This window comes from Dama dama, chromosome 5 (assembly GCF_033118175.1).
Source record: "Dama dama isolate Ldn47 chromosome 5, ASM3311817v1, whole genome shotgun sequence".
Taxonomy (NCBI): domain Eukaryota; kingdom Metazoa; phylum Chordata; class Mammalia; order Artiodactyla; family Cervidae; genus Dama; species Dama dama.
The window spans coordinates 119467780-119495359 of NC_083685.1; the positions used below are offsets into that span (position 1 = coordinate 119467780).

General features: G+C 49.2%; 2 protein-coding genes and 2 non-coding genes across 4 annotated transcripts; 2 read left to right on the forward strand and 2 right to left on the reverse strand.

Annotated features, from left to right (window-relative positions):
• Nucleotides 1-6849: 6849 nt before the first annotated feature.
• Nucleotides 6850-6921, forward strand: TRNAM-CAU (transfer RNA methionine (anticodon CAU)). Its single transcript has one exon. It is a non-coding gene; the product is annotated as a tRNA-Met (tRNA).
• Nucleotides 6922-7155: 234 nt separating this feature from the next.
• Nucleotides 7156-7227, forward strand: TRNAQ-UUG (transfer RNA glutamine (anticodon UUG)). Its single transcript has one exon. It is a non-coding gene; the product is annotated as a tRNA-Gln (tRNA).
• A 2156-nt stretch (nucleotides 7228-9383) lies between these two features.
• NARF (nuclear prelamin A recognition factor) lies at nucleotides 9384-27550 on the reverse strand. Its single transcript, XM_061144437.1, has 11 exons — nucleotides 27405-27550; nucleotides 26398-26478; nucleotides 23364-23507; nucleotides 21260-21392; nucleotides 18271-18405; nucleotides 14354-14472; nucleotides 13649-13778; nucleotides 13394-13457; nucleotides 12366-12503; nucleotides 11935-12092; nucleotides 9384-11040 (listed from the first exon to the last, which is right to left on the reverse strand). The coding sequence occupies exons 1-11, from the start codon at nucleotides 27429-27431 to the stop codon at nucleotides 10799-10801; spliced, it is 1371 nt and encodes a 456-aa protein (XP_061000420.1). The 5' UTR covers nucleotides 27432-27550; the 3' UTR covers nucleotides 9384-10798.
• Nucleotides 19188-21246, reverse strand: LOC133057663 (ubiquitin-like protein 5). The gene is made up of 2 exons (XM_061144438.1): nucleotides 21081-21246; nucleotides 19188-20863 (listed from the first exon to the last, which is right to left on the reverse strand). The coding sequence occupies exon 2, from the start codon at nucleotides 19523-19525 to the stop codon at nucleotides 19304-19306; it is 222 nt and encodes a 73-aa protein (XP_061000421.1). The 5' UTR covers nucleotides 19526-20863; nucleotides 21081-21246; the 3' UTR covers nucleotides 19188-19303.
• Nucleotides 27551-27580: the final 30 nt, after the last annotated feature.

The following is a 27580-nucleotide window of genomic DNA, read 5'->3' on the forward strand; positions in this document are numbered from 1 at the left end:
ACCCGGACGTTCCAGGTGCAGGAATTTACAGGTTACCAGCACAGTTGTGCTTGGTTGGTTCCTGCAGGGTTCAAAATGGAAATTGACACAGTTCTGTAATGTACATCAGTGGCAGCCAGCTGGATATACTAGGACACCCACACATTAAAGAAATGAAGGGGTGACTCTGCCCAGGTGTGGTAATGGGGATGTGTGTGCCCCATAGTCAGGGCTGATCTACCACCTGCTCACCAGGAAAGGCCCAGAACAACGCTCACTCAGCTGCTCACATGAGCTACTTCCGCTTATTAGGATTCTGCCCTTTTCCCTAATAAAAAAGAATATGTCTCACTTTTTTAAACTTTTTTTTGCCACATTGCACGGCATGTGGGATCTTAGTTTACCAACCAGGGATTGAACCCACAACCCCCGCATTGGAAGCTCAGAGTCTTAACCACTGGACTACTAGAGAAGTCTCACATGTCTCACTAATGTAACTGCAACTTAAAATTACATTTTCATTAGAGCACCTAAAAATTGGTAAAATGTTTTAAACCCCATCTGATTTTTGGAAATTGAATTTTATAGGTGAAAAATAAGCACATTCCTAGTTGAATTGCATTCTTTAAAAAAAATGAGAGCTTCAGAGATAAATCTTATAATACCAATTTAAAAAAGAAAATTCTGAAAATACCCTTAAATTTATTGGTATTAACGGGACCTGAAAGTGTGTTTCTAATCCTCTTCCACCAAAATCTCTTCTCCAAAGACCTCCCTTAGGTGATTTGGAAACTGGGGAAGGCATGATCACTCTGTATGCCTGAGGGCAGAAAGCAGGTCTGTGGGTGTGTCCCTATGTAATTCTTCACACATATAGAAACCTTACATATTTGGCTATGTGTACAGTACTTACCTCCTGGATTAAGGCAAAGGTTCTGGAAAGGCAGCCCTCAGAATGTGCCCTGGGGTAGGTGGCCCTGCACAGGCTGTCCCCTGTGCCTCTGTGGTCTAAGCCATATTTACCAAAGTTTGAGAAAAACACCAAGGACGGCCTGGAAGCAGGAGATGAAGGTATGAGGCTCATGCCTCTTGTAGTGACCAGTGTCCCAGGGCCAGCCAGGTCAGTTGCCCTTAGCATCATCTCCAGTCAAGGATGTTGGTGCTGCGGCTGCTGCTGCTGCTGCTGCTAAGTCGCTTCAGTGGTGTCCAGCTTTGTGCAACCCCACAGACGGCAGCCCAGGCTCCGGTGTCCCTGGGATTCTTCAGGCAAGAACACTGGAGTGGGTTGCCATTTCCTTCTCCAATGCATAAAAGTGAAAAGTGAAAGTGAAGCTGCTCAGTTGTGTCCAACTCTTCGCAACCCCATGGACTGCAGCCTACCAGGCTCCTCCGTCCATGGGATTTTCCAGGCAAGAGTACTGGAGTGGGTTGCCATTGCCTTCTCCAGTCAAGGACGTTAGCGTCCCCCAAAACACAGAAACATGGAAACGTGCAAAACACAGTAGGACAGAAAATTCAATAGCTAAATGCTGTTTCTGAATAAAGGAGCTTCTATTGCCTTGACTCAGGGGCCCCAGCTCCAGCCCCACTCCACCTGGGCTGTAGCCTCTCAGTGTTTGCCTAAGCATCCCTGGTCCTCTCATTGCCTGATTTCTAAACCTCTGGGCAAACTTTGATTCATGGGCTACTCATTGCCCACTCATGCATTCACTTTTTCATTCATTCATTCACTAGCTTGTTCACTCATCAAACATTCCTCATGCTGGGCCCAGTGCTGGATGCCCTGGCCCACAGGGAGCAAAAGGGACACAGGCCCTGCCTTCATCAGTCCAGGAAAGGGAGGCAGCCTTGATTCAGCACTCCTCACCTGGACCAGCAACCCAAATTCCCTCACACATGGTCAGCCCCCTTCCCTGGTTCCCCTCCCCTCAGTTGCTAACCAAGCTACCCGAATGGAAGACCCAGCTCCCATGGCACCTCCATCAGCCACCCCAGCCACCTGCCACACAGTGAGAACTGTTCCTCCCTTGGACCTGCTTTGTACCCACCTGCTTCTCAGCTTGCAGTCTGGGACAGTCATTATGTACATTATCCCAACAGATTCTGAGCTTGGAGGTGGAGCTCCTGATTAGCACTGGCCTGATGCAGAGTAAGTTTTGGAAAGTGACATAATGAGTGAATGATTATATTCCAGTCAGTTACTGTCCATTGGCCCAGGCAGAAAACTTCTCTGAGCCTTTGGATTGAAACACAGAGGACCAAGATGAAAACCTTGCCTCATCCAGCTGGCCCTAGGTTAGGGATGAGAAATTGAGAGGAAGCAGGCAGTCAGAACATGGTGCTGATGCTGATGCATCTCTTTTGTAGAGAATTCAGATGGCAAAAATCAAAGTTAAACATGTCAATTCAACATCAATGCAGAGCTGCATCCACAGGAGACACTATGCTTCATTTAGGAAATAAAAAGATGAGACACAAACCCTGCCTCTAACAAATCAAATACCACAACTGTTAAAAGTGGGCGAAGAAGATTTCTTATGTTGGATAGTGAGCTACAGAGAAGTTAAGGAGGGGCTGGAGGAAACCACGTGTTTCCGGACTAGAGCTGGAAACATCATATGAACTCATTTCAACCTTCATATGACACAGCAAAAGGGCCTGAAGAAATTCATTTTCCTGTGGTGGCACTCCTTACTCATTCACCACTAAATCACTGGATGTGGTATATGATTATTTCATTACATAGTCATGAAGCTCAGTACTTGTAGGGGCAATAAGAAATGTATTTGAGTTGCATTTGTAGTTGCCTTAAATTCAGATTAACTTAGTATACTTTTAAAGAATTACTGATCATATCAAAATTCAAACAGAAGGAAGTATCTTACTGGAAAGAAGGAAAAAAGGGGAAAAAAACTAAAAGAAAAAGTCTAGCAGAAACTTCAAAATATCAAAAAGTATACCACAATGGAAACTAAAAACTGTAATGATAAAAATCATGGAAGAATCATGATAGCCAAGAAAATATGGGTAATAAAAATGACAACACAGAGATGAAAGGTATTATGAGAGTCAGAACACTTCTTAACAGGAAGCAAAAAAAAAAAAAAAAAAAAAAAGGAAAAAAAAAGCAGAAGGAAGATGATGGTAACAGAAAGGAAAACCACAACCCTCCAGTCAGCAGGACACACCAGGTGGCCCCACCCACTGATTATATACTTCATTGATCACTGTGATGCTTCACTAAACCTGTTAGAATGAACAATAATTCCCTCAACTCTGTTTAATGAAAAATCTGTTTGTTCAAAATTTGTAATCCGATTTACAAAGAATCAAGGTACAATGGACAAAAAAAGATACTTCTTGAAACATTTTGAAAGAGTTATTTTTTAACAGGAAATCTGTTACATGATATTGGCTAGCCTATTCCAAGACTAGACATTGCCTGTATTGTTTTGCATTACAGTTTTCAACAAGACAGATAGCACATCAGACTTTCATTTTAGTGAATATCTTTAGAACTGTCAAAACTCACGGACTGCACACAGTGATGCTTACTTGAATATTGTGTCTGACTCTGCAACCCCATGAATTGCAGCTAGTCAGGCTCCTCTGACCATGGAATTTTCCAGGCAAGAGTACTGGAGTGGGTTGCCATTTCTTCCTCTAGGAGATCTTTCCCATCCAGGGATCAAACCCTCCTCTCCTGTTGTCTCCTGGATTGGCAGGCAGATTCTTTATCACTGAGCCACCTTGGAAATCCATGTTTGGCCACACACCAATCACATTAAGAACAGAGTAGGCGCCTTCTGCAAGGAGGGCAGAAACACACCTGATCCAATTAGTTTAGATGAGTAAAGCAAACATGGAAAGCATTTTCCATTTCTTCCTGATCTGACACAAAATATAGATCATGGAATACATGACACAAAGCTCCTAACAAGCCACTGTGAGGCCACCACGGATTACAGATGGATCATTGGCTCCAGACACAGGATGAAAGTGAAAGTGAAGTCGCTCAGTCATGTCCGACTCTTTGCGACCCCATGGACTGGAGCCTGCCAGGCTCCTCAGTCCGTGGAATTTTCCAGGCAAGAGTACTGGAGTGGGTTGCCATTTCCTTCTCCAGGGGATCTTCCCAACCCAGGAATCGAACCTGGGTCTCCAGCACTGCGGGCAGACACTTTACCGTCTGAGCCACCGATAGGTTTGGCCAAATCTGAGGGCAACCCTAAAAGAATAGTAACATTACCAAAGGAATGCAAGACTAACAATCTTTTCCAAACTACTACTAAGAGCAAAATTTGATTAACCCCGCTCAAAAGTGAATTATCTTTCTGTCTATCCTGTACAAACAGTATTACCAAATCATTTTCATATGACGGCGTAATTAAGGTCTGCATTTTAAAAATTGAAGAAAAAAAAATGAGGCGTGTTAGGCAGTTAGAGAAAAGCTTTGTGCTTTGTTTGAAGTTTGTGATATTAACCAGCTGTGTATAATTGACTTTTCTTATTCTAATCAACATTCACCTTCGTATCTAATTTCGCATTCTTCTTAAAAAAGGGAGCTCCAAACCGCACTAACTGGAGACTCCACCCATCCTGGACCTTGCGGGAAGCGGGACACCTGGACCCCGACCCGGAGCCCGCAGGGTCTACACGGCCCGGGCGTCCATCAGCGCGTCCCCCGGAGAGGCAGCTCCGGACGGCAAACTGTCTAACGTGCGGCACGCAGGATACCTTTACCCACGCCGCAAGCTGCGAAACGCGCACATCCCGCGCGGGAGCGCGGCGACGCACGCAGACGTCCTCAGGACACGTGACTGCCCAACCACGTGACGCCCACATGACCGCCGGCGCCGCCTTGAGGGAGAAACCTGGTTCTGTCGAGACCCGGCGCGATCCCGGCTGACTCCGTGGGCGGGCGCACGCAGTCCGCTGCTTCAGTCGCCGACAAGTGGAGCGGATGCCGGGCTTGGCCGTGGGCCCAGGGTCACGGGTCGACAGGGCTTTAGGCCGAAAGCGAGGCGGCCTCCTCCCGAGCTCTTTCGCTTTGCTGCTGCGCTCTCACTTCTCGGGTGTGCTGAGGAAATACACAGGCGCTGTCACGCCTTTCTAGGGCACTGCCTCTGGGCGGTGAGGTACTGAAAAGGGAAATCCTTTCCCAAGAGCAGAATCCTGTCACTGTAAAGCCCCCTGGTTTGCCGGGAGCGGTGTTGTGTAGGGTGTGGTGAAGACAGTGGGGGTCCCGAAGGGAAAGCAGATTAAGTCCAGGTGCGGACTTAGGGTCTGTTCCAACGTGGCCTAGCTCTTAGGTGGCTGACTGCCCGCTCTGTCCGCAGCCAGTATTAGAATGGAGGCTTGGTCACTAAAACTTGTACGTGGGGATCAGCCAAGGCAAGCTTGGTGGGAAACTCCCTGTTGTCTCCTTCCCTGTCGCCACAGCTAGTTCAGTCCAACGGTGAAACATCAGCAGGATGGCTGAAAAGAGTCTGACAGACATCTGCAGACTAGCTAGGCAACCTGGGTCAGCCTTTCCCACAGTAGAGACCTTTGGAAGAGGTTTCGCGTGGAACATGAATCTTCTCAAATTCTGCACCCATTCGGAGAAGTCCCTCCGCACATGTCATCAGAAAGCTCTTTGACCCCAATCCTCCAGTCTGGTTTTGTCTAAGCCCTACCCTGGGCATTGATGAGATGTGCGGCCCAGAGGCGTTCCCCTTATCTTCTCCCAGTGGCTACCTTTTTCCCTCCGATGTACCTATGTAGTTAGATTTATCAGGCTCAAGCAATATCCTAGATGCTTTGGGCGTGATATCCCTTTGGAAGCTAAAAAATGATACAAATGAACTTATTTACAAGACAGACACAGACTCACAGAGGTAGAATGAATGAATGAATTTATGGTTAACAGAGGAGAAGGGGGGGAGGGATTCTTAGGGAGTTAGGGATTGACATGTACACACTGCTATATTTAAAAGGGATAACCAGCAAGAACCTACTACTGTATATATAGCTCAGGAACTCTGCTCAATATTATGTAACAATCTAAATGAGAAAAGAATTTGGAAAAGGATAGATACATGACTATGTATAAAAGAATCACTTTGAGGTATACACTATACTCCAACATAAAATAGGAAGTTAAAAAAAGTAGTTCCAATCCTTTGATTGGTGTGGTGCTCAGAGTCTGGCCATAGAATTCCAGTAGTTTCAGTCTCTGTATTTCTTTTTCCTGTTGCTTCTGTTGGTGTAAGAAAGGAGACAGCTTACTATCTGCAACAGTAAGCTTCATGGACAGTTCTTACATGAAAAGTTTCAACACAAATTCAAAGATTCCCCCCACAAAGTATTTATATTCAGAATATTCTTGGGAGAACAGTTTTTACCTCTTTGAAATGCAAAGTTATTTTTAATGTTTTGCTTTGAATTAGAAAGCTGAACAGCAAGATTTTGTAACACTTTAAGCAGTTTCATATGAAAGAAACAGCTTCCTTGGCTATGGGGGAAGAAGTAGGTCAAGAGAAGAAACTGGATTAAAAGGAAAGTTACTGACAATTGGACAGATTAGGAATCTTTCAAATGATGGAGAGAAATGCTGCTTTTGCTCTTTTCTGAAATCAGCCAGCATCACTGCAATACAAATCCTGCTACCATCGTCCAAGGACACTCTGGGTAAAGACTGTGCTGCTTGACATTTACTAAACAGTAGAAAAGGGCAGAAATTTCTCTTGAGGGAGGGAGAGCAAAAATCCTCTTTATGAAAATGGGCACTGGCAGGAGGGTCCTTCCCTGAGTCCAGTTTCGTCTGCTGGCCTGCGCCCAGGGAAGCTTGGGGTAGTCAGAGGCAGACTCAGGAAAGGAGTACATTACAGCAGAGTGGCGCAGCGGGAGCGTGCTGGGCCCATAACCCAGAGGTCGATGGATCGAAACCATCCTCTGCTATAAGCCCATGTTTTTGCCTGCTATATGGCTTTTGGGTCCCCAGCTGTGGGACAAGGTTGGGCTGTGTACCCTGGTGTCCAGGGGTGACAGCTAGTTCTATGGCGTCACCATCAGCACTCTGGACTCTGAATCCAGAGATATGTCGAAGTCGTAGTGGAACCTGTGTACCTCTCTTGTCCCATCCCAGGGGCACTTAGGCCAAGAGTGGCCTGCAAGGGGACATGAATGATATATGGTTCTATGGTGTAATGGTTAGCACTCTGGACTTTGAATCCAGCGATCCGAGTTCAAATCTCGGTAGAACCTGTTTTGCCTGTGGCCATTTTTGTCTTCCCCTCTTGTGTCCCAGGCAGTGGGACACGGGGACAATGTCTGGCACAGGACAGGCAGCAACTCTGAGACCCTGGTCTATCTGATCACCAGTGCTCCCCTTCTCCCAGAAGCCACATTAGGGATGTCTTTGTTCTTTTTAATGTCCTCCCTGCCCAATTTGACTTTTTCTTTTTTTTAAAGGACCAGGGGAATTCCCCAGAAGTCCAACTGCTGGGACTCTGCATTTTCACTGCCAAGGGCCCAGGTTCGATTCCCTGGTTAGGGAACTAGGATCCCACAGGTCGTGCCATGTGGCCAAAAAGTAAAATAAGAGACCAAAGGAGCTAATACTCTTGTCCTGACATGGCTCATCATGCACCCTTTAACCTCTGGAATCCCACGTCAGGACAATTACTTAACCTTCTCCACTGGCGAGCTTTCAGTGCAGGCTGTTTACTCTTCGTACACACACAGAAAAGGGTCCTTTCAGGTACTGCCCACTTGGCACCTGGGTGGCTACTGTCATAGGGAAGAACATCATGCCAGAACTTTTCATGAAGCGTGTAAGAAATATCTATATAGATCTGAGTTAAAAGCAAGTCTTTACAAAGAGACAGGAAGATAGTTTTTCCTTGAATAAATCCAGGTTTTTTGCAGCTTCAGTGTAGCTTTAGAAATACTAGTATGTCTCATACAATTCACTACTTGCATGACTCACTAAGAGTAACTACCCTTCACCCTTAGAACTGTGCTTACAAGTTCTTTCATCAAGGTTTTGGAAATGTCCACATAAAACTAATGTGGAACACTTTTTACAGGAACATGGAAAAGAAGATACTGTTTTTCTCAATTAAAAAGCCAGGCTTTTCATAGCTTCGTTAAGTAGTAGCCTTCAATGAGTGCCTGATTCTTTATCCAATACAGTACACCTATGACTCAAAAACACCGAAGACAAAAAAAAAAAAAAAATCCCCAAACACGTGATTTATCCTTATTCAGAAAGTCCAGGGGCCTCTGCCCAAATTTGAGGCCAGGTCCTTTACTTTCCTGAACATCAGAGTTGAGGGTTCACTTGCTTTAGATGGACTCTATGCTTGCTGTTACTGATCAGGAGCAAGGCCAGTGCCTGTGTGGAAGGAGGTGGCGTTTTAAGTGCCAAGGTTGGGCCCAAGGTGGGAGCCCACATTTGGTGGCCAAGTGGCCTGTGCATTGCCTGCCTGAGCTGCAGTCCCCTCGCCTAATGCATCTGACTAGACTGTGAGTGAAGACCTGAGGTCTCACTGCAGGCGGTGTGTCCAGAGGCTTTTGTTGCTCAGCTTTGGGCCAGCAGGTGAGGCCACAGAACACCTTTAAGTCAGTGACAGAGCTTAAGAGCCTCTAGACAGGCAGTGCCCTTGCTCCACACCCAAGGCCAGCAGCAAACTGATGTGTGAGCAGTGCATGAACTCCAATCCTCACTCCAGCAGAGCTGCGAAGGAAGGACCCAGCATGTACACAGCTTACAACTGGCCCAAGCTCAGAGGCGAGGCAGAAATGGAACTGAGAAATCTGGATTCTGAGAAGTTGGTCCAGGGCAAGAGCACCAGACAGCAGCTACTTACCAGGATGGCCAACACACACACACACAGCTACCTGTGACTCCAGAATTCAGGCAAGAGCACTCCTGGAGGGCAGCTGCTGCGTGTGGTGCAAATCTGGACCTAGTCTATCCCCCTCCTCATGCCAGCACAGCATTGCTCACTAGCAGACAGCCCCTGCACCCCACCCTAGCCCGACTGGGGGGCTGCCTCTCACTGACTGCTCGTATAATTTGAGTTATAATGAAGGAAAACAAACCCTTGTCCTACTTTCCTCTCACACAGCCATAACCAAAGGTGGTCCTCCGGTTAGGACCACATGTGAGAATACCCGGTCCCCTGGCCAAGGAGTGCCTTCGTTTTAGCCCGAAGAGGTGGCTTTTGAGGCAAGAAGAGCCCACTCAGACTCCTGGCATCCCCCGCCCACAGAAGGCTTCAGGCAAAGATGGGCCTCTGGGGCTGTGCTGGCTCCGAAAGCATGAGGGAGGTCGCCTGGGGGGTGCTGGTGAGGGAGGGCACACACAGGCCCCAGACTGGGGAGTAAGTGTCTGGTTCACACACTCTCCACACTCAGACACTTCTCAAGTGTTTATTCCATAATCAGTTACTGCAGAGGAGAGAAACCCAACTGTACATAGGTTGAAAGCAAAAAATATACAATTTCACACAATATATCCAGTTTTCAACCCCAATAGGCATACAGGTACAATACAACATAGAGTCAATGAAGGAAATCTAACAGTTCAGGCTTTATAAGCACTGAGGAATCCAAGAACGTCGCTGCCATCCATGTTAACAGAATTCAAGTGCTTTGAAGAACCAACTGGAGGCCTGTCCACAGATGTCTTTCGTTTCACAGGATGAGCCCTGATATGGAGTTTTGTGATTCTGTAATTTCCAATTCTTTGCTAGCCCTTTCTGTTTATAGGAAAACTGTTCTCTTCCATTTATCTTTAAGGCGAGCTCACACGAGCACTACATGCCAGGTTGGGGGGGTCCCGTCAGGAGCCATGTGGATAAGCCAGGCCCACAGTATGTGAGGATGATGGCGGGGGCGGGTGGGGAGAGGCAAGACCATCGAGAAGCTGCCTCATCTGAGGTTGGGGACAGAATGGCTGTCACCTGTCTGATCCCACCCAGAGAAGAACGAAGCAGGCGGACTCCTGACCACACAGTCTGGCCTGAGCAGGTCAGCTGCCTCTCCCGTCCTTCCATATGTAACACCTGTCACCCTTCGCAGGCCTCCCTCTGCCTCGAGGTCACCTAAAGACTGAATGTGAAAGCATGAGTTTGGGGTATAAGTGGCCAGAGCCTGCCAGGCCCACAGTTAGACGGGCTGGTCCCAGGAGGCAGCTGCCACAGCACTCCGGCCACTGCGGCAGTGAGAAACACGGCCCACTGTTGCTAGAACTTTTTCTCTAGAGAAACTGAAAACCCAGATTCATATGAGCCCCCCAATTCCAAAAGGATGCAGTTTATTCACATTCTGGCAAAACCATTCTCAGGAATAAAAAACATGGTTTGTAAAAACAACAGCCAACTGGGAAGACCACAGACCATGGCCCACAACCCCCGCCGCCTGCCTGCTTCCTGTCATTGCCACATCAAATCTCTCTGGGGCATGTGAATCACAACTTCTGGGGTCTTAACTCTTCATAGGACACTTTTTGGATTTTTTTTTTAAGCCTGAAAGACAGTAGTCTGTCTCCATTCTTGTTCTTTGGAATATTTTAGTCTTAAAGGAAACTCAAATTGGGGCAACCCTTCTCTCCTGTTAAAATATTCCAATTACACACATATTATGAAGATAGCACCACATCGAACTGAGGGAGGGGGCTGCTGACAAATGGGGGTAGCAGAGGATTCTGAAAAACCAAAGTGGTAAAAGGAAAGCTGAGCTGTTTTCTTCAAGTGTCTATGATATCCACACAGGGTAGCTCCTCCGTCCTCAGGCAGCTGATAGGCCCACCTCCCAGTCTCCTCGATCTTCACCACTTGATGTCTCGGCTGTCAGTGGGCTGCCCTGGGCCCTGGTACGCAGTGTGCAGGGCTTCCTGGACACGGGGGGAGTCGGTGCCGTCCAGCCACTCCTGGTACAACTCCTGCACGTGGGTGCTGGCCTCTGGGAGCTGCACGGGGATATCAGCGTAGATGCCTTTCATCTTCTGCAGCAAGGCCTTGTCTGTGCGCCCATCTGCGGTCTGGGCTTGGCCTCTGCCATTAAGGCATCCTAAAAAACACAGGGTGCTTACTCTTCCCCTGCTTTCAAAGGGGAGAAGATTCTGGAATAGCAAAGCGATGATGGCAGTGTGCAGTGTCTTGTGGCCAAAGCTTGGGCCCCAAGACCCCGGGCACAGGCTCACAACCCCAGGTGCTTCCTATTCTCTCCTCTTTATACTACCCAGGAAATGTTTTTACCTAAAGCTGAAATTACTTGGCAACCTTTTAGAACTGGATGGCTATGCATGCCCATCTGGATTTCCAGTTTCTCTTAGAATTCATTAAAACCAGGAGAGCACAGAAAGTATTAATGAACAGCTAAATCACTGGTGTCTGCATAAAGCCTTAGTGTGTGAGTCCACATGTGGGCTGCATCAGGGAGAGACGGGGGCTGGGGACCCATGAACCACACAGGAGCCCAAACCCCAACCCAAACACCTCGGACTGAATGAAGAACATGCCTTCTACACATTAGTGCTGTACGTGTGTGCATGTGTGCTAAGTCGCTTCAGTCATGTCCAACTCTTTGTCACACTATGGTCTGTAGCCCACCAGGCTCCTCTGTCCATGGGATTCTCTAGGCAAGAACACTGGAGTGGGGTGCCATGCCCTCCTCCAGGAGGATCTTCCTGACCCAGGGATTGAACCCGAGTCTCTCACGTCTCCTGCACTGGCAGGTGGGTTCTTTACCACTAGCGCCACCTGTGCTACTTATTCTCAAACACGTAGATGATGTGATTTCTAAGATAAAAATTCATTTAAAAGAACTTGCAGCAAATTTCCCAACCTCCCTACCCTTACCCCTTGGCAGCACCCAATGGTTACCCTCTAGCCCTCACATCTCACTCCTCATTTCCTACAGGGCTCAGAGGGGCCCAGCTCAGCCTGGCCTCTTGAGTCTTACCACCAGCACAGGCGAGAACCTCCACAAAGTGGTACGGGAACTTGCCCTTCTTCAGCTTTAGGACCACGTTCTGGATGTTTCGAAAGCCATAAGCTGCAGCAAAGCGCAAGAGGACCTCTCCGCTCTTCTCAAGGGTGACCTCCTGGAAGTCTTTGTTCCTATGAAATCAACAATACAAACTATGACCCACAGGGTCCTTCCTCTGTGGTCAGAGAACTATTTCTAAGTTAGGGATGTTAGCAAAATTAAGTCTGTGAGTAACACATCAAAGACCTTTCCATCTTGACTGGTGTGAACTCTATAAATAGGATCTCCCCTCTCAGACCTGTAGCTGGCTGTAGGGGGCGGGGGGTCCTATTATAGAGTTTACACCTGACAGGCAGTGCTGACCACACAGGCAGACGGACAGAGGCCGCCCCAGCCCCACGCACCTCAGGGCCCGGTAGGTGACCTCCCCCACGTCCTCGTTGAACAGCTCCTTGGCCGCATGTCTGAAGATGTGTGCCAGGTACCCGTCAGAGCCGGCTCCATCATGGCGCCTCAGCTCCTCCTCCTTCACGTCACCAAACCTCACCAGGCAGGAAAAGAGGGCAAAAGTTAAATCAGACTCTCCAAGTTTTGTGATCCAAGGTCGCAAAACCCTTTGTAAGTACTTAGACTTAGGGCAAAAACCTCCTCTGTGCTGGAGTTCACTGGCCAACGTGAAGCCTGCAGGTATGCCCACCACTGCCCAAGTGACTCCTCTGAGTGCGCAGGCGTCAAGGCTCGACCCTGAGAACCTCACAACTCGGGGCATGAGAACTGGGCATCTGAGGGCCACACAAGAGAGCATGCCGCCATCTGTGGCCAGCCAGGAGGTGGCCTCTGGGTCTGCTTAGGCCCAAGCATGGGCTCTGGCTGTAAGGACACCAGCTGCTTGTTCTAAGGACTTCAGTCTGACTTCCACACCAGGGCCACATGTGGTCCTGACATCACTGCTTGGAGGACCTGCCATGCAGTCTGTGCCCTGAGGCACAGGATGCAGCAGGAGTGTGGTTAGTGGTTGGGGCGACCACTGATGGCAGAAACCCAGGCTGTTGCTCTTGGGCAAATGGACCTCAGGGAGCCACTGTGTGGGGGTGCCGCCTCCATCCCCAGTGAGATTCTGCCTCTATCCCTCGGTAGGTCCAGGTGTGATGTCAGGAACATGTGAAGTTCAGAAAGGAGGGTGTTGGTGTCCACACCAGACCACAGGCTGAATGGCATCCACTCAGCATGGTACTGGCCATGTCCTATTCAGAGCCAAGAGGCTGTAGAGGGGCGACAAGGTAGCTTGCCACGCCAGGGGCCATACCACACCTATGCCTCAGCAGGGCAGGTGGCCTCAGGAAGGTCCTGGGATGAGACCCTGGTAGAGATCACAAGGTCATACTGGAAGCCCCCAAGGGGCAAAAGTGCCCCTCCCTGCAGAAGCACTTACAGAGTGTCCAGGGCAGCATCTCTCACCGAGACGTCACTCTGCTCCATCATCTGAGCTATTTCACCTACAAGCAAAGAAGGAACATTAAGACGCCAGCAATGTCCCTGGGGACACGTGCACCTTCTGCTTTGCCCTGAAGGAGGAAGCTTCGCTGTGTCTCCAGGGTGGGTGTGGCTGTCAGGCCCTCATCCTGGACACATAGCAGCCAGTGCACTGGCCTGCCTCCCAGCGGCCTTTCCCGAGGCCCGCCCTCACCTGAGGTCAGCACGCAGTCAGTGCCCCGGGAACCCCGAGAGGCCATGGGGACATCTTCCTGAAGGGCCTCCAGCTTCTTGTCGTAGCACGGTGCCACAATGACATGGAAAATCTTGTCTGGGGACAGATTCTGTGTAGAAAGAGCAAACCCATGATGGGGGCCGTGCAGAAGGGAGAAGGCAGCCAGAACGGAGCAGGCCTGGTGCTTTCCTGGGTCCAAGCTCCACCCCCACAGACCAAATTCCTGAGCCGTGATGCCCCGAAGTCTACCCACAGTGTCACCGTGCTGCAGAACCACTGCCCAGACACTCACAGGTAGAGGCTCGCCACCTGTGTCCCCTGAACCAAGGGTACGATGATCAAACAAACATGGTGACCACAAGCTGCTGCTGGGCTGTAAATGAATGCACAGCCATTTCCCCACACTTTCCAGATGCTTCCCATGCAACCAGGCTGCCCCTCTCCATGTGCCCAGCTAAGCCAGAATCGCTGGCACCACTAGGAGCCGGCAGCTGAGTGACCGTCTTGCAGCCAGGTGTCTGGGCACCCCCTCTCTCATCAGGGCGTGGGCCCGAGACGACCGTGCACAAGCCTGGGGGAGCCTCCTCCACCCTCCCTGGCTCCCTGAGCTCCATCAGCACCGGTCCTCACACGGAAGCTTGTCACCTGAACTGAACGCTGCCCCTGGGGAAAAGGCCAGCTTACCTGCCGTCTGGCAAAGTAATCCTTCACCAGGGACCCCATGATCTGCTGGGGAGACTTGGCAGTGCAGAGGTGGGGGGTGACGGGGTGACCCAGCACCCGCTCAGCATAGCGGACCCAGCCTGAGGAGGGAAGGGGCCCATGTCAGCTCCTCACGGCTGCCCCACCGGAGTAAAGCTGGGACACCTCATCTTCCGGCAGCCCCAGGCATGCATGCCAGGCTCCCTCCATCAAGCCACCTCTCTTCAGAGGCTTGGCCATGGGAACCCCAGGGGCATGTGTCACAAGACTGGAGGGTGCTGGGGATGGGTGCCTCCCTCGGCCCCAGATCAGAGAGGACAGAGCAGGAGAAAGGGAGGAGTGGGGGTAGCAGGCTCCCCAAAATTGAGAACAAGCTTGGAGGAGCAGCTACGAGGCACTGTCGTGGGCAGCTTGGCTCCAGATCCCCCCTGCCAGCTGCTGAGCCGCTCTCACAGCCGGGATGGGCGGCCGCAGCTCAGACAGGGGCCCACAGCCACCAGGCCCACAAGCTTATCTAACAGCCCAGTAACTGCCCACTTTTAGGACAATGAAATACGAGAAACCCACACCCCCTCAAGCAACACAATGAACAGCATCACCTGCAGTGTGCCCACGGCATGCCCAGCGTAGTGCGGAGCATCTCCCCTGAGCCGCTGACTCCCACCATGCCCTCTGAGTGCACCACTGCTGCCACGGTTCCCAGAGGGGACGCAGGATGGAGAGGCCAGTGGACCAGAGCCAGCAGCTCAACCTTCTCCCGCTGGGTACGGTAATGAGTGTCTGGTGACAGAGTGGCACATATACCACAGCATCATGAGAGGGGTGGGGAAGGTGAGGAAACCTAAAGACAAGTTGCCCACAAGATGCCCAGGGCAGTCCACCTCCCCATGCCCACTCCTGTATGGAGGAGCAGCAGGCACCAGCCAGCCAATCTCATCTGAACTCAAACCACAGCCATCACCCGCTCGCCGGCCTGAGCACACGCAGGGAATGTCCATGGTCACCAGCAGAAGCCCCACAGAGAGATGCTGCTGCAGGATGGCTCCCCTCGTTCCCAGCCTCTGCACGTGTGCATGGAATGGTTCATGTTAAAACAGAAAAACTACGGAATTCCCCAGCTGTCCAGTGGTTAGAGCTCCCTGCTCTGACTGCCAGGGCCCTCAGTTCAATCCCTGGACAGGGAACTGTGTGGGATGGCCAAAATAAATAAATAAAAGGAAAAAGAAAAACGATCAAAGGCCGTGGAGCATATGGGGGCCCAAGGCCCTCCCACCACAGGTCTGGCTTTGTCAGGGCCTGTGCACCCTGGTCTCAGCGCCTGCACACGCGGCTCTCGGGCAGACCCCAGCTGCAGGTTGTGTGCCGTGAAGGCCTGGCACAAGATCAGGCAGAACACAGGCTGGTAGAGGCGAGGGCCCTGGGGGACCTCCTGGCTTGCAAGAGAAGACGACCAAACAGGGATGAGGAGGGAGAACCAGGTCACAGGATCCACAGCACCTGGCACGAGACCGGAGTGGCAAGCACTTTCCCAATGGTACCCCTGATCAGAACTTGCTACCAGCACCAGCCGGGGGCCTGGTCAGCCCTGCTGGCTGCCCAGCTTTGTGGCAGCATGGGGTGGACAGGGCACCCATGTCCTGCTCTGTCAGACCACCCACCTCTTCTCAGGGACCCTCTCTGAAGGCAGAGAAGAAACCTGCTCCAAGAAGTACCTGGTGCAAGGTGCCCACTCTATTCTCCTTGGACTGGAGAGATTACTTCCCACACTCCAGTTCAATGAGTGCTCCTGGCAGGTTCTCACAAAGCCCAAAGCCCTTGAGCACGTCCACAGCTGAGCAGCTCAATATGCCCTTGCCCACCCACTCCCACCAGGCAAAGGTGCACTGGTGAGGTGGCACTCCATTGGCTTGTGGGCAGCAAGGGCCCACCCAGATGTCCCTGTTCCAGCCAGGATGCGCTGCCCTCCAAGCAGTCTGAGGAAGCATTGCTGGGACACAGGGACCCTGCGTGCGGAAGCTGGTGAGTCAGTCCAGGGCCACCCACAGTCTGATTCTGCACACCAGGTCAGATCATCCGACCTTGATGCTGCTTTAATTTCTCTAAGTTGTCATAGGAAAGCAAAATGTCAGCGCCAAATCTAGAAAAGGGTTAGTTTCGAAGCAGATCTCACCTCATCTCCCTGAATTTGAGAGGGGGCGTAAACCTGAACAGCTACAGCTTTGACTGGCTTAGCTATGAAGAGTTCCTGGAAGAGAAAGCCTTATCATCTGAGAGTCCTGAAGAGCTCAAGGAGGCCACTGAAAGCAAATGCCAGGCTGGTGGAGGAGGGACAATTGGTGTGCAGCAGCAACAGGTGGCCCACGTCTCCACCACGCTGCCCTCACTCCTTGGACAGCGGGCACGTGCTTTCTGCAAGAATCCACCACCTGCCTACCACCCACATCAGCGGTGCTAGTTCCTGCCAGGAGTGGAGGCTTCCGTTTAGGCTCCATCCAACAGGGCTCCCCACAAAAGGGATCCATCACTATCTGCTGGGACGGTGTCAGGACAGCATAGGAATCCCTGTGATCCTGCTGACTGGAAGGTGGATGGGAACTCTGGAACCACTGCTCCAGGGGCACAGGCTGAGCTTGGGTCATTTTATGCTGCCTCTTTCTTGGGTGGGAGGGACTGAGCCAGCTGAGTGTGCCACTGAGTGAGGGCCCTGCAAGAAGCCGGTGCTGGAACCCCAGAGGCAGGGGTTCCACTGCAAGGCCTCTAGGGAGCTGGGTGGTTTCCCGAGGCCTCAGCTGTGCAAACCTACTCTTAAGCAGCTGTGCAAACATCTACAAGGACATAAACATAAAGGTGAACACCATGGCCCAGCAAAGTGTGCATTTAGTCAGTTTATGTGACTGGATACAGTCACTGCCTGACATGCCTGGAGAACTGGGAGCATCCCCCTGGGGGTTATCTTTCCAGAAGGATAAGCCCCACCTGATGCTGAGCACCTCCTGCCAGCCTGTGGGCCACTGAAAAACATGCTCAGTTAATGAGTCGATCCATGTGCCTCTTAGACAGATGGCAAGTTTCCTCTCCATGGTTTTACAAGTGAATGGAAAGTATTTCCAAATTCTAAGCAACCATACATCAACATTCCATCTTATTAACTCATGATCCCAGTGACTGATGAGTGACATATAAAATGCTAGAAAAAATTTGGAACCAGAAGGGATAAACTGAGATGAGAACTGTGAACAAAAACCCAAGATTAAGTAGACCACAACTCTCATAGACCTGATTTAGAAATAATTTTTCACTAAATGTCACTTAATGTCACCAGTATAGCACTGCCTTCCTTCCCTTATGCATCATCTTTAGAATTTTCTTATTCCAAAACCTTCTATTTTTTCAGAATTAAAAAAACCTGTGATAAAATTTCTCTACTTCAGATATCAGGCTCTATATTATAACTAAAGATTTGTTTAAAAAGTGCTCCAAGATGGAATCTAGTATTAATGTAAAATAAATTTTTTTAAGTAATATTTTTTATCATGTAATTTCTACTTAAGCTGGCAAAGGATCCATGGGTGTTCATCATATTACCTATAATTGTTTGGATGTTTGAAATACATCATACTTTGAAAAGAGATTTATTCTTAAACAGGATATGCCTGTCTCAAACTTCAGAAATATGGACAAATGAAGATAAGCAATTAATACTCAGCTGTTAGGTTTCCCCATTAAATCACCCAGAATTAATAAATATGTTGGTCGACATAAAACTACTCAAGGCCCAAACTCCTCTTCGAGACCCACTGCCTCTGACCTTGCCCACTGCCTAGGCCTGCGCCCAGACACAGACTGATGTGAAAGGGCGCGTCAGGCCCCTGCAGGCCTGGCAGCAGCCCCGTGCTCACCGGGACAGGCAGAAGTCAGCATAGGTAACGCAGGCTCTTCCTCATTGTGCTGGCGGAATCGACGCACAAACTCTTTCTGACTCTCCAGGATGCTGAAATCTGCAGCAATGGTTGTATCGAAGACATAATGCACCCCTGTGGGGAAGAGAGGCGTGTTGGGCTCCACATCACAGAATGTGAGATGGACCCTCAGTTCGCCTCGAAGACAAACTGAAAGGGCAGACTCCACAGACACTGCTAGATGCCCAAGTGCAGGACTGTGCCCTTTGCTCTCTCAAACAACAGCACGTATCACTTTTCACAATAAAGCATATATTCTCCTGCTGCTTCTTTTCCCTTTACATCTATATTTACATAAACACCTTGCCATATTCCATATACAAATGAATGTAATTTTACAGGGTATTATTCTTCCAATTCACTGGCTAAATTAAACTCCAGTCTGTAACAGTCTTTGATAGCTCTAAATAAAATGAGTAAACTGGCTGAGCATAGCTTTATAATGGTCTTAATTAATTACTATGCTGATTTTTAACTTGTCTTTTTTTTTTTTTTTTTTTAATATTTATTGATTTGGCTGTGTCATGCCTTCAGTGTCATGCCGGAGTTTTCTGTGGCAGCGCATGGACTTGCTAGTTGTGCTGCACCAGCTGAGTAGTTGCTGATCGAGGGCTCCAGGGCACATGGGCTTCAGCAGTTGCAGCAGATGGGCTTAGTTACTCTGAGGCACATGGGGTCTTAATTCCCTGACCAGGGATCGATCCTGAGTCCCCTGCATTGCAAGGCGGATTCTTAACCACTGGACCACCAGGGAAATCCCTAACTTGTCTTCTTTTTAATAAATGTATGCTTCTTTGTTTTTAAACTACAGTTGATATACAGTATAAGGTACAGATGGGCAAAGTAGTGGTTCGCAATTTTTTTTTTCAGCCTCTAAGTTTTTATTAACATGAGTTTCCAAAAACAAGCATCCATATTAGTGTGGGGAGTGAGGGTGGGAGGAGGGGGAAGGGCAGGAAGAAGGAATTCTGCTCTATTGGTAATAGAGCTCCAGGTTCATCCCATCGTGGATTTCATAGTCCCCCAGAGACACATGGCCCTTAAAAACCGTGTACCACTTCTTCAAAATGATCTTGTTCCAATGGGTGCCAGTTTGGGCTGTGATCAGCTTCTTAAGGTCCCCGATTGTGTCATCCGTATTGCACTTAACGCGCACCTTCTTCCCCAAACAGTCGTTGCAAACAACCTCGATCATCCTGGCTCAAATAGCCTGGACGAAGCAGACGCCACAACCTCCTCGCGCTGCTGCTGAGCCCAGGCCAGAGTCGCTGCTCGGTTCACAATTTTTTAAAGTTATGCTACAGTTATAGTTATCATAAAATATTTGCTGTAGGGAATTCCCTAGTGGTCCAGTGGTTAGGGCTTGGCGTTTTCACTGCTGTTGCCCAGGTTTAATCCCTTGTCAGGGAATAAGATTCTGCAGGTCTCATGGCATGGCCCCCCCAAAAATTTGTTTTTTTTTGCTATAATCCCTGTGTTGTACAATATATCCCTGTAGCTTATTTTATACCTAAAAGCTTGTACCTCTTAATCTACCACCTCTATCACGTCCCTCCACTCTGCCCACTGGTAACCACTACTTTGTACTCTACATCTGTCTTTTTCTGTTTTGTTATATTCACGAGTTTGTTGTATTTTTCTTTAGATTCTACATGTAACAGATATCATATGGTATTTGTCTTTGTCTGTCTGACTTATTTCATTTGGTATCATACCCACCAAGTCCATTTATGTTGCTACAAATAAGTTCTAAATATTGGAAAATAAGCCTAAGACAAAAAATATACTTTAAATAATTACAGTAAAATAAACAGAGCAAATAGTTTTAATATCTGCAACCAGTCTAAACCTTGATAGCAGTCAGTTATTCTTAAAAAGAAATATTATATCAAGTTAAAGAGTTACCTTAAAAAAAATCAGTTTCACTGTGGATACATTTTATTAACATATAACATCCAACTAGTCTTAAAAAATCCCCCACCCACTCCAAAATAGGGCCTTTCACTATGAGAAGGCAGAGCATTTTAAAACTTTGATCTCTGGTAACATTCAGCTAAGCTTAGGCTTTTTAAGATTAAAAGCATGAAGGATGACTTAAGGAGTCCTCATCTGCAGCTGCAGCTTCAGTTTTGGTTGTGGCACGCTGTGCACCAGCAAACAGCTCTGCACGGAAAGCAACATGCAGCAGCGAGGCAGGCAGGCTGGTGTGAGGACATTTAGTCTACGTGTCACTTTATTGCTAATCCCAATGTGTTTACAACTTTAAAAAGCCATTGAGGAACAACAAAAACTCTTACTTGGCAAACGGCTTAAGTTTTCCTCTTCAGAGCCTACCTGCAGGACACTTTAAGTCAGGGGGAAGTGAGAGTGTGACATGACAGACTAGCCAGAAGCATTCTTACCGCCCTTTATGAGGCAGTATTACTCTAGTACTCGTTCACATTTGAGTCCTCAGGTACTGAAATGATAGCTTTCTCTCTTCACACAAAGGACACAGTCCATTCCCTTCCTGCTCTGCTCTTCAGAGAGTTTCCTGGCAAACCAGATGCCAATCATTGCAGATGTGATCCTCCATCAGGTAACTGTAACCCCTGTGAGCCAAGCAACTCGACACTGCTGGGCAAGTGTGGGTCCCACGTGTCCCCAGCTACATGCCTTAAGATGGTCATTTGCTGTCCCCAGAGGGGCCAGCACCAGCCATAAGACAATACCCCATCTGCATGGCAAGGGGCTAAGTGACACCTGCCTACCATGTGTGGGTCAGAGGCATGGTCCTCTTACGTTCCACAAGACTCTCAAAGAAGTTCTTATCTATCCTGTGCCCTTGAAAATTGAACTCTAGAGATAAAAAGGGCAGATAAAAACTCAAATTATAAATTTGAATTATACCAAATCTATTTGCTATAAATAATTTCAAAAGGCAGCTCACCGAGACTTTTGAGGAAACCACAGAGCCTTCTGGATGCATCAGTCACACTGAGGCTGAATTTAGCAGCAAAATAAGGCAAAGACTGAGGACACACTGACACTGCCAGCACCTTGTGCTTTGAGGTATCACATTTCTAGGAGAAATAGAGAAGAACATTGTGTATGTGGTGATTACAAAAGGAGTGAAAGTAAGACACTTTTAAAAGGAAAAATAAAAATTACATACCCATAAATAACTGAAACGATCCATAACAATGAAGTTAAATGAAAATGGGGCCCCAAGGTCTGTCCCCAAGAGGCCTCAAGCCCAGGTCACTTAGTGGTAAATTTTAGCAAAATTTTAATTCCTAGATAATTCTCACCTTCTATGAACTCTTCTAATAAATACCAAACAAACAAATGTGAAACCACCCTATCAACACCCTGAAACCAAAACCAGATGCTGGCAGTTCAAGAAATCCCTAGAAAAATATGAACAAATTGAGTTCAGAGGCGTGCTGACTCATCACAGACATGCAGGATGCAACCTTGGGGAGCAGTGTGAGCGAGCATGTCAGGCACCACCTGCATATTAGGAAAAGTGGAAACTGGGACAGCAGTGTTCAGTGGCCACCATCCACTGCTGTCTACCTATGGACTGGCCACAGACAGGACAGTCTGGTCCTGTCCCCCTGCCCCTGCCTAGCAGCTCAGGTGAGACAATGCTGAGTCTGCCTGTCCCCTCTGGATGGGACCCCACCTTCACGTGATTCCTGGGAAGCCCACACCTGACAGGGCCATCAGGGCACCAACCTGGCACACACTGACCTCCGGCTCCCTGACAAGCTCCTATGATGCCCAAGACAGCCAGGCGCGGTTTCTGTGGTTTGTGACCAAGAGCATGCTAACGTAAATTTGGAAGCAGGAACAAGAGAGTACAAGTTTCAAATGCTAATGAAGAGGGTGGTCTATTCCCAGCTTCAGCAGTCAGACTTGGCAATTCAAGTACTTCTGTATGACACCCTGTCCAGGGAATTTCAAGGGTTCACCCCTCACTTCATTCTCACTTAAATTTCACCTCCTCTAAGGGAGCTGATCTGTGACCAAGCAGGAATCAGCCTGAGCCCCAGAGCTCAGGAACCCCAGAGCCCCAGGACCAGCAGAGAAATAGGAACTGCTTTTTCCTGTGGCAGCCCTGAGTGACTGACTCAGCCAAACCCAGAACCTCTTCCATTCCTAAGCTTTCAGTTTCATAAAATAACTAAGAATTTCCTTTTTAGGCTAGTTTAACTTGGGTACCCATTTTCTATAGCTGATATGCCGATTGGTGTGAGCATCTACATCTCTTTAATAGTAAAAGACTGTAAAAATCTACTTAATGACAAAACTTCACCAGCATTCCCAGTGAAATCAGAAACAAGATGTTAGTATTATTTCTACCACCAATGTAATTTCAGGTTGATTTAAAGGTCCCAGACCATACCACCAGAAAAAATAAAATGTATACAGGTTGGAAAGAAAGAAATTTGTCATTTGCAGTCAGTACACCCAGAAAGCAACCCGGGCCTCATGTGGTACCTGCACTGCCACGCCAGAGCACCCAGCACTGTGTTCAGAGCCTGTACAAACACTTCCTGGAAAGCAGCTGTGAGGGCTGCTCACCAGGTCAGACTGAGGGCAAACCAAGACATGCTTTTCGGCCTCATCTGCCTCTGTTTCTCCGTCTTTCCCTTTCACCTGTCTTCCTGAGTGACTTCGGGTAGTTCCATCTGTACAGGGGTCTGCAGGAATGAGCTAATGGACTGTGGCCCTAACCTCCAGGAAATCCCCAGAGGCAGAGGAGCAGCAGCTCGGCCACCACGCCATCCCACGACCAAGCATGCGGAGGCCTCCTCCGAGCTAGGGGAGCCTGGCTGGTGGTGCCAGCCACAGCTGCTGCCCACATCAGTGAGGGAGTTTGACTGTGGGTGGGGTTTTATTGGCAGGGAGAGGCTGCGGAGAGGGTCAGCTATCACAGGGGACACAAGCCAGGGCCAAGATGCACTCCCCAAGTCCCAGCAGAGGCTTCAAGCCTCACCTTGACGTCCACCCACCTCTGGTGCCAGTGAGTGCCCGGGAGGCCATACCTTGTTAAGGTTCAGAACTTGCAAGAAGTCCTTGGCGTTCTGCTGGGAAACCTGGATTCCTTCCTCCGCAGACACACAGCTGTCACAGGCCAGGCAGTCACTCAGAAATATCTTGGCATCAGCCAATTTATGGAATTCTCCCTTCTGTGAAAGAAAAGATGATGTTATGGCTTGATTCTTCAACAGAAACTCTTTAATACTTGCTTCTTTAGGAAAAGTATCAGCACAAGCATAATACAGAAAACTGCCACAAATTCTCTGAGGGTCTCATAGATGGCAATGTGTGGGGAGTGGACTGGCACCATCAAATGCAGCTTCTCCTGCCCCCATATCTTTCCCTGCTGCCTCTGGGGGCTCCTGCGTGGGTCTGCTCTGTACGCCCCGATGAGCTTGCCTAGTCCTTGGACTCTCCTCAGAAGCCTCCCTGACAGGCTCAGAAGTGGCATAGCTCACTGCTGACCTGTGGGCATCAGGGTTGTCAGGCCATCCAAGTCTGAGCTGGGACATTCAAACTCACATCTCAGTGACTCTGTTCCCCTGGACACCAAGATGACAACCCTCGGCTGCGTCGTCTTCTCCTGGCTGCACCTGCGCCCACTCACTCCCTGCAGCCCACTCCCCAGGCTGAGGTCCACTAGAAGACAAGCCACACCTCTGCTGCTAGAGATCCCCTTCCCCATCACTCTCCCCACTCTAACTTCCAGTCACCCTGGCCCTCCTTGCTCTGAGTCTCCCTGAGGGAAACACTCCCTAGAGAGCCTGGTTCACTCCTCAGACCCTCATGGACACCTGCCAGAACAGCTCTGAGCAACGCCTGGCACCTATGAGGTGGCTCTTTTCCCTGAAACGCAAGCTCTGAGGAAAGAACCTTGTCTCATGCCCTTCTGTTCTCTGACATCCCCTGTATACAGAAGGTGTCAATAAATATGTGGTGGATGAACATACGAATATTCTTAAGCCTATTAGCGCCCTTGCAACAAATTAATGAAGTCTCCTGACGGTTGGTTGTACACTGCTCTTTCAAACATGATTTAGTAAGCGAGGACTCGGGGGGTAGGGTGGCCCTCCTGCCCACAGCAGCGCCAAACAGGAATGCACGCTGTCACCTCCCTCCTCCCCAGGTGCCTGTATCACTGTGCAGTGCTCATTCTGGGACCTTGTTATGCTGCAGATGCTAATTCATGAGGTATGGATGGGAGGCAAGAGTCTGCCCTTCTAACAAGCCCTGAGGGGGGGCCAGAGGAGCTGCTCCAAGGGTCTGAAGCATGTGGCCTGGCACACAGCCGGCGTCTAACAGATGCGGTTGAGCTGCACTGAGAGTTCTGCCTCCGCTGTCCCTGTAGAGGTGCCCAGGACAACACTCTGAGCTGCCAGGGGAAGCAGGGCTTCCTCTCAGCCTGCTAGCCACATGCCATGCTCATCCTCCTAGAGCCCCTCATGGGCCAGGTCTGGTTCCTTCCCGCCTGTCACAGTCCTTCCTCTTTCTCTTGTTCCATCCTAATCATGGGCATTTTCTATGGAAGCCTGTTCATCTCTCCTTCTCTCCAATTAGCCACACTTCTCAGAGCAGTTATCAGGCCCCCACTCAACCCCTCCAATCTCTGCGTCTAGGGAATTCTTTCCCTCCCAATATCCAGTCTGATATCCTGCAAAGCTCGTGTCCATGCAGCTCAAACTGCACTCTTCTCCCTGTGCTGCACCTCTTTTCCTGCTTCTGCCACTCTGGCTGGTCCATCCAGGCCCACCACCCTCAGCCTCCCCAAGTAGCTTCCTTCCTATTGTTCCCCTGCTCTAGCCAGCTTAAGCCACCAGCCCTAAGACATGAGTCCGATTTGTCTCCTTACATTTCACACCTTCCCTGTGCCTGGTGAGCCTTCACCCCATTCCTGCACCCACCCCCCTCAGGTCTCACCACCCCTTAGGACCCACTCCAGTAGCCACCTTCCTGATCTGTTCATCCTATCAGCACATCTGCCCACTGTGCTGGAGGAGTGCCCACTTAAGCTATGAACACACATTATCTCCCAGCCACCATGGCTCTTGGAGAGAAGTAACCCAACTCCCCATGTCACTGATAAGGAAATTGAGGCTCCCAGGGTGAGATGTCTGTCCAAGGCAGTGCGGACAAAGGGCAGGCGTGGGAGGCCCTGGGCCAGCTGCTCTGGGGCTGCAGAGCCCTCGGTGCTCCCTGCCTCTCTTCTGCCTCAGTGTCCCGGGTGCTTGTCTTATCCCCTGCTGCTCACCAAGCCCTAGTCACCAGAGCACAAAGCAGAGCTGGTACACGAGAGGACCAGACCAACGCCTGTCTGACTCAATGTTGCATTAGGACTACTAGACTCAAGGAGACACCTTCTGCTTGCTTCTCCAATGTTGCCAATTCTCCTTTTCTAAAACCGGGACCAGAACTTTTTAAGGGAAGAAGGAACCTTAACCTCCCAGCACTGCGTCCTCCTCTATAAAACGAAGACAACTGTAGGGCTTACCTGAAATGCTCATTCTAGGCACAGCATGAGATCACATGTATAAAGCACTTTCTCGACTGCCTAGCTCAGGGTATGTATCCAATAAATGTAAACCGTCACTACTAGCTAAGAAAAACTTAACTCAAGAACTGAGAGAAGAAACCATTAGAAAAATAAAACTTACAGAATCATGAAACCCCAAATTATTTTATAAATTCCTACCTAAAGCCCTATCTTTTCACTAAAAAACAAAAACCAAAACCAAAACCCAGCAGTTTAAATGTTACAAAACTATTTCTAAAAAAACAGCCAAGGATAACATTTTGACTTGTTCCTAACATGGTATGCTTTGGCTTGGTGTATTCTGAGAAGACATGTTCTTACCTTGAAGATTGTGTGCCTCCAACCGACCTGCATGTTTGGCCTCTGGCATGGGTTTTTTAGCCCCTTCATTTCTTGATTATTTTTTTTCTTGAAGCAATGATGTACCTGGTAACATGAGCCCCCAAAGAGGAGAAAAACAGCAGTAGCTGTTTACTCCAGGTTGACACAAAAACTGAAAAACTACTTGCCTCTCCATTCTCCTGGGCTGGACTTGGTACATCGACTGATGCATTCTCTTGGTCATCGGTTTTTGTTTTTTTACTACATTCCTTGAAAAGACAAAGGCACATATAAAAGAACAACTTTTAATCTAATTAAGAAAACTGTATATACTAGCTGACGAATTCATTTCATATCTAGAAACCTTTTCTACAGAAATAGAAGCACTTATAATTGGGGACACACAAACACACCCATACACATCTCTATCTGCACTGTTTGCAGGAAATGGAAACTAGAAGCAATGTGGTCTCTCATGACAGGTAAATTGGTGCCCGACCACCTGGACGCGTCTATATTTAAAATACAACAAATTAGGACTGTGTGTACTGCTCAAAAAATGTATCTCTTGTATAATACTAAGTGAAAGAAAGAGAAAGTGATAGAACAATATTTATGATAGGATCGAATTTTGAAAAAAACAGAAAAGTCCCTGTGCATTACAGCGTAGAAACAAGTGGATAAGGCTTTCACAGTTACTATGGTTACTCAGGTGGCAGGAGGTCCGGCCTCCGTTTCCTTTTTGCACTTCTGTATCGTTTTCGTTACTGTCAAACACGAAAGTTTTTTGGTGGCATAAAATCCCTTAAAATTACTTTTGATCACCGTGTCCCTCATTCACACCAAGGACGGTGTCTGCAACGACTGCGGACTGGTAGCTGATGTTGCTAGGCTTTTGTGGCAGCTTTTGGCTTCTAAGGTATTTTGAAAGGGTATATCTGCGCCCCGACATCACGGCCGCCTCCGGGACACGGGAACAGGAACCGGACGCGTTGGTGGCCCACCCTCAGCTGCCGCCACCCCCGGAAAACTCGAGCTGCGGGCCAGCGCCCAGAGGTTCTGACAGGGAGGCAGAGGCGCTCGGAGCTGCCAAGCTCCCGACACCCCCGAGGCTGCCGGCTCCGCGAGCTCAGGCTCCTCCGCTCCCCCGGGCCCTGCCCCCAACCCGGCCCCGGACCAAAAGCGCGGAGCCCACCTTCCGCGTGCAGTGCTCACACTTCATCTGGAGCCAGGCGGGCAGGTCTGGGTGCGCAGCCTGAGGAGAGCACCGGGAGACGCGGTCACCGCCGCCTGCCGCCCTTTGTTGTCGTCGCTCCAGTGCTGCCCTACCCCTAGTGGCTCGGCTCGACCAATGAAAGCTCTGGGAGCGGA